This window comes from Aedes aegypti, unplaced genomic scaffold, assembly GCF_002204515.2.
Source record: "Aedes aegypti strain LVP_AGWG unplaced genomic scaffold, AaegL5.0 Primary Assembly AGWG_AaegL5_hic_scaff_1935_PBJ_arrow, whole genome shotgun sequence".
In the NCBI taxonomy this organism is placed as follows: domain Eukaryota; kingdom Metazoa; phylum Arthropoda; class Insecta; order Diptera; family Culicidae; genus Aedes; species Aedes aegypti.
In genome coordinates this window covers 5,887-11,858 of record NW_018735418.1, presented here as the reverse complement: position 1 = coordinate 11,858, position 5,972 = coordinate 5,887, and the positions used below count along the sequence as shown (strand labels likewise).

The following is a 5,972-nucleotide window of genomic DNA, read 5'->3' as shown; positions in this document are numbered from 1 at the left end:
ATTCGGCTGGTTAGCCGTAAAACGATGAAATCACAAATAAAAAGAATAAAAAATAGTTTGGATACTTGTTGCAGGTAACCAGAACGGTGTTATCTGAATCATCCTCTTGGCATTAACGTCCCCACTGGGACAGAGCCGGCTACTCAGCGTAGTGTTCTTATGAGCACTTCCACAGCTATTAACTGAGAGCTTTCTTTGCCAAGTTGCCATTCTCGCATTCGTATATCGTGTGGCAAATACGATGATACTCTATGCCCAGGGCAGTCAAGGAAATTTCCATTACGAAAGATCCTGGACCGACCGGGAATCGAACCCAGACACATTCAGCATGGCTTTGCTTTGTAGCCGCGAACTCTAACCACTTGGCTAAGGAAGGCCCCCAAATCATACTCCACTGTTCAAATCATCCCTGTGACAATGTATTGAAACACAACATGTAACGTATTCAATACAGCCGATAAGAATCTGTAATGCCATCTAGACAACTTACTAGAACCAGTTTGAAACTGAAGTCATAGAAAACTGCTTGCTTTGGATGCAACAAAATAACGACAATAATATGAAACATCTCAAAACAAGCTCCTGATGCTTCGGTGGTTTGAATTGTACTGCGATGCTATGCAGTACAATTCAAACCACCGAAGCATCAGGAGCTTGTTTTGAGATGTTTCATATTATTGTCGTTATTTTGTTGATAGCATTCACCCAAGGTCAAGAAGTCGATTTTGATGACAACACCTGTGGTTTCCAGTTGGCACCTCTGGAAGGTTTGATTAAAAATGGTTACAAATCTCGCCCCGGTGAATGGCCATGGCAATGTAGCTCTATTCCATCGAACGTTGAGTGGAAATGAATTTGATTACCAATGTGGCGGAACTTTGGTGCACAAGTACCTTGTACTGACGGCAGCTCATTGTGTGACGCAGCGCTCGAGTAAGAAACCCTTGGCCCAAGGCGATATTCTGGTTAAGGTAGGAAGGTTCGATATATCGGAGCAACAGGAAGAGCAAGGCCGGGATCACGAGGTGGAGCAGGTTTTGCCACATCGAGACTACAAACCGTTGTCGTTCGAGAACGATATAGCGATTCTGAAATTAAAAGTGCCGGTGATCTTTACACTTCTTGTGCAACCGATCTGTCTCTGGAAACGAGATGACGGGATTATTCTGCCTAATGTATACAGAATGCCTGGAACCGTTGTAGGATGGGGACTAACGGAGAATAATACGGTCGCTTCAACGCTCAATCAAGCTCAAATGCCGGTGGTGTCCTATTCACGAATGCTTGGAAAGTGATCGAAACTTTTTCGGGCGTTTGCTGAATGCGAAATCCTTTTGCGCGGGTTCAAGAACGGAACTGGAGCTTGCAATGGGGACAGCGGAGGAGGAATGTATTTCCGGCACCAACGCCAGTGGTATCTTCGGGGTTTGGTGTCGTTTAGCAACATTATTGATACGAGAAAAATATGTAACTTAAAGCAATACATTGGATTTACCGATGTGGCTCAGTATTTGGAATGGATCTACGAGACTGCACCAATCAACGCCAATGACGATCCGATATTGGGACATCCGAATATACGATTGATCAATCAAGGAAAGTGTGGGGAAAATGAGTACACTTCTGAGTTCCCCGAAGAAAGCAAGGCCATTATCCGACAATATTTGTGGATGGCAGCCTTGCGGCATCCGTTTCAAAACCATGAACACCGTTCCGTGTAACGGAGTGCTGATCAACAAGAACTACGTATTGACTACTGACTGCGTTGACTACTTGATAACACATTGCATATTTTGTTTCAGTGATGAAATCTCGGTCACATTGGGTGATTACAACACGGGTGAAGTTCAAGATTGTGCTTCACCGAATCGACAACCAAGGCTACTGTTTGCCTCCTGTACAGACGACATCCATTGCTGAATTCTTCCGGAAAGACCGGCTTATTCTTGCGAGACTATCCACCCCAGCCATCATCGGTAGGCGTGATCATATCCAGGCTATTTGCCTTCCCGTTACTCCGGAACAGCGAGATCGCGTCCATCCACAGTACGTCCTGACTGGTTGGAAGGAATCAGGAACAGATTCCAAGCTGCTACAACGCGCCGTAGTTGATTTGATACAACTAAACGAGTGCCGTCAGGAGATGGCCAATGTGTCTTATGCCAGTGCGGAGGAAAAGAACGTAACCAAATCGATCATTTGCGTTCGAAACGTGGCAAATCCCACGAAAAGTCCTCAGTGTGAGGACTACCAACCGGGAACAGTGCTTCAGACCGTTGAAAAACAATCCAATCGATATTCTTGTACGGAGTTTCAAATTGGAATCTCGTACTGCACACAACCGGAAAGGTTTATCGCCATCGCGGAATATATGGAGTGGATTTTGGACAATATTAGACCATGAAATAAAATGCGAAAACGGTGCTCCATTTACCGTTACACTTCAACAATCTTTTTACGATCGGAATTCCGATTAACGATCATTTTAATAAATGATCAATATTTTAAACAAATCATTGAACCAGTGATCCTCAGGTCTATTTTTTCAACCATTTTTTATTTCTGAAAGTGGATAGTTCTCATAATCATTTAGTTTCGTGTTCATGATAACTTTGGCAGTAGAACAGCTTCCCGAAGAAAAACTTGACGTAACTTATCAGATTGAGAGATACAGATATCACGTGCGGTCATGATGTTCCGGTAAGTAGTTCAGTAGATTGAGGGCTTACATGCGGAATAATTGAGATCTGGAATTGCGCCACCAGCCTACGCTAGTTAGCATGAATCTTTTGTTTGTAGATTTATCAGGATCCTGACCAACTTAACTAGATGGCGTCTTCAGGAAAGTTGTCCAGTAGCTCAGGAACTATTATTATTAGAGCCAGAAGATTTTGAAATTTCCCCATCAGGCGGCGCCAGTAAGCATGAAACATTTGTTTTCTGATATCTCAGGAACCTGACCTCTTAAAGAGATGGCGTTTTGGGCAAAGTTGTTCAGTACTAAAAGGTTTGAGCCACAATATTCAGAATTTTTGTCAGCAGGTGGCACTAGGAGCATCAACTTTTTTGTTGTGGATATTTCAGGAACCTGGCCACTTTACACAGTGGAACATTTTGGTTGGTATAACTTTTGTTATACATCATTCATAATTGTTATAATTTATAATAGTTATTAGTTGTCATAAGTCAATTAAATCGTATAGAATGCATGAAAAAGCTTTAATACATACCAAAGTGGGGGCTATACTGCGTACTTGGCACGACTTTTTCAGACTTTCTGCGACCAGAAATAAGATGCCTAAAAAATTTGCATGTTTCATGTATAGCGACACTTGCTTTGTTGTTCTTTAAGGGCCCATCGTCAGCAGATACCAAGTTTGGATGGCATTGCACTACTTACGACATGTTTTGCTGCCAACACAGATTGTCGTTTATGAATCGTATTGGGAATTTATATACAACTTGTGTTGACATTGATAACGCTTCATTCTGGCATCTTGTGCGATTATGATTTGACGTACGGAATATGTGATTTTGGATGCACATTTTTATACGATACGTGGTTCACTGGATAGAAGATTGTGTATTCATCAGATTTGTTCAGTAGCTTAAGAGCAATAATTATTTGAGCCATGAGAATCAAAATTTTGCCACCAGGTGGCGTCAATGAGTTTAAGAAATGGTGTCTTCGGCAAAAGTTTTTTTAGTTAGTCATGATCTTTGATTATTCATGCAAGAAAAATTCGGACTTCTGGGCACCAAGCGGCGTTAATGGAATTAATCTTAGAAATTCTTATTTATCTTTATTTAAGTGGCATTTTGCCCTTTTTTGCTTAGAAATTTCGCCACTAACCAGCTCCATTGAGCATGCGATTTTTATCGTTGCATGTTTCAATCACGTGTGAGTCCTTGACCTACTGAACAACTTTGATGAAGACGCCTTCTTAGATAGATGGCGTCTTCGTCAAAGTTCGATCAGAATCCTGAGGTATCCGTATAAAAATACATGCTCACTAGCGCCGTATAGAGACGAAATCTCGAATCTCATGCCCCTCGTGCTATTAACCAACTCTGCCAAAGACATCATTTCTAAGAGTCAGGATCCCAGAGCAAAAAAAAAAATTACCAAGTATATTTTTGAAACTCTTCACTACACATCTTATGCAACTACGCAGCTGTAACTCAGTTTAGTTCAAATACTAAGAGTTTTAGTGGTTTTAAGGTTACATATTTAAAATTACGTTTTTTTTTCTCAATTCTTAGACTCTTGAAGAGTTTAATAAAAAAAAACATAAATAACTAAATTCCCATGCCCTAATGGAAAAAAAAATCAGAATTCTGTCGAAGCAATCTATCCCTTTGGGAGTTTATACAATTAGAGATTTTTAAGGTGTTGATCATGAATTACAGTAGTTAACCCCTTTACCGGAAGCTTCAATTATTAACTACAAAAAATATTCATATTGTGATAACCTTTTGATTTCTCGATATTTTGACGCCATTTTTTCATAAGCTATCAAAAAAACTCTTCTAGTTTTAGAATTCATGTCAATTTTGATGATCATAATCAATATGTTGAAGATATTTCGATGTTCCTTGTTTCTTCATATAACATTTCATTGACGGCCATGTTGTTTTACGTCAAGCTTACTCAACCTTAAAGGTAGATCGCACTAAGTATTGAAACTTCGATGAAGATCATGAGACAAAAAGATGTGATACTGACGAAATTTCCATTGACAACGCTTTAAACGATCATTTCAAATTTTTGAGGTTTCATGGTCTCACAACCAGAAGGCGCATCATTTTCCTTCAAGTTAACGTTTCTCACTAGTGCCACCTGCAGGTCTTGTTGCACATAATTGTATTTCTTGTATTGTATTTGTATATCCTCAAATTGATGAAATCCCTGGGTTTCCTATAAAACCATCTGACCATGCCGTTTCATATGAGACCTGACTGTATTTTGCACATTCGTTTATTTTTATCAGTTTTTCCAGCGCAGCATCACAAATTATCGCGTTTTGCTTCCTCGAACGCAATAGATACCGCAATATGCATACTTTAAGTTTGTTTATGATTGGATTTAAAATACTTTCAAAAAATGTGATATTTTAAGTTATGCCGATGTTACTTGAGCAGTGTTGAAAGCTACCAAATAAAGTTTAAAACCTACTTGAAAAATAAAATCAAATGGAAGTGTAGTCTGGCCTTGCTGAACATTCTATTTTTCTATCTTGCTGATATTCTACTTAAACAGAGTTGCTACACCGATCATTTGTGCGTCGGCAGACTATAGGGCAGGGAGTGGCCTAGCTAGCTTTCAAAGATTGTTTTAAGCATTCATATTCATAAATTCTGTGACAGGGTAAACTTTCAGAATAATTCTTGGAGTCCAGTTTGAAACCAACCTTCTGTCAGCCAAGAATATATTTTGAAATCATTCGGAGAACTGGCCCTCAACAAATAATTTATTTTACTTTTAGTATTTATATTTATACAATATTGCACTAAGTTTCTTTCAGAGATCTTATCATTAATCATTTTGAATATTTTTATTTGCTACCCACAGTATATCTATATATAGAGGAACCTGTCCAAAATCTACTATGGAGTTTAAAAGGATTATGCCAAAGATCTGCCTAACTACCTTATGATGAATGAATTTAGCAATTATTCGATTAATACGTCAAGCATTTGATAAAAGATTGTTTAACAAGGAATTTCTTCAATAATCACTCCAGGATCTATTTCCATAAATCGTTTCTCGAAGTACCTCGAATTTCTTCAATCAATTGTAAGCAGTACCTCAAACTAGTTTTTGGAATATTCCATCAATTGTTTCATGTGATCTAGCAAAGAGCTGGTCGAGAAGTTCATAGCGATTTCTAGAATTGTTTGTGTAAGATGACTCCTTCGGGAATTTTTCTGTATTTTTTTAGATTTTTTTATGCATTTCCTCTCGAATCGTT

General features: G+C 39.0%; 2 protein-coding genes across 2 annotated transcripts; both read left to right on the top strand.

Annotated features, from left to right (window-relative positions):
- The first annotated feature begins 779 nt into the window (after window positions 1–779).
- On the top strand, window positions 780–1,295 carry LOC110680871 (limulus clotting factor C-like). The gene has a single exon (XM_021856661.1). The coding sequence runs from the start codon at window positions 780–782 to the stop codon at window positions 1,293–1,295; it is 516 nt and encodes a 171-aa protein (XP_021712353.1).
- A 73-nt stretch (window positions 1,296–1,368) lies between these two features.
- LOC110680870 lies at window positions 1,369–2,404 on the top strand. Its single transcript, XM_021856660.1, has 3 exons — window positions 1,369–1,425; window positions 1,479–1,710; window positions 1,803–2,404. Exons 1-3 carry the CDS (start codon window positions 1,369–1,371, stop codon window positions 2,402–2,404), a joined length of 891 nt encoding a protein of 296 aa, XP_021712352.1.
- Window positions 2,405–5,972: the final 3,568 nt, after the last annotated feature.

Bases quoted from the DNA above. Each gene is read 5' to 3' on its own strand.
- LOC110680871 (XM_021856661.1), top strand. From the start codon at position 780: ATGGTTACAAATCTCGCCCCGGTGAATGGCCATGGCAATGTAGCTCTA.
- LOC110680870 (XM_021856660.1), top strand. From the start codon at position 1,369: ATGGGGACAGCGGAGGAGGAATGTATTTCCGGCACCAACGCCAGTGGT. The intron at 1,426-1,478 runs GTTTGGTGTCGT...TGTAACTTAAAG, and splicing joins ACGCCAGTGGTATCTTCGGG to CAATACATTGGATTTACCGA. The intron at 1,711-1,802 runs GTTCCGTGTAAC...ATTTTGTTTCAG, and splicing joins GTTTCAAAACCATGAACACC to TGATGAAATCTCGGTCACAT.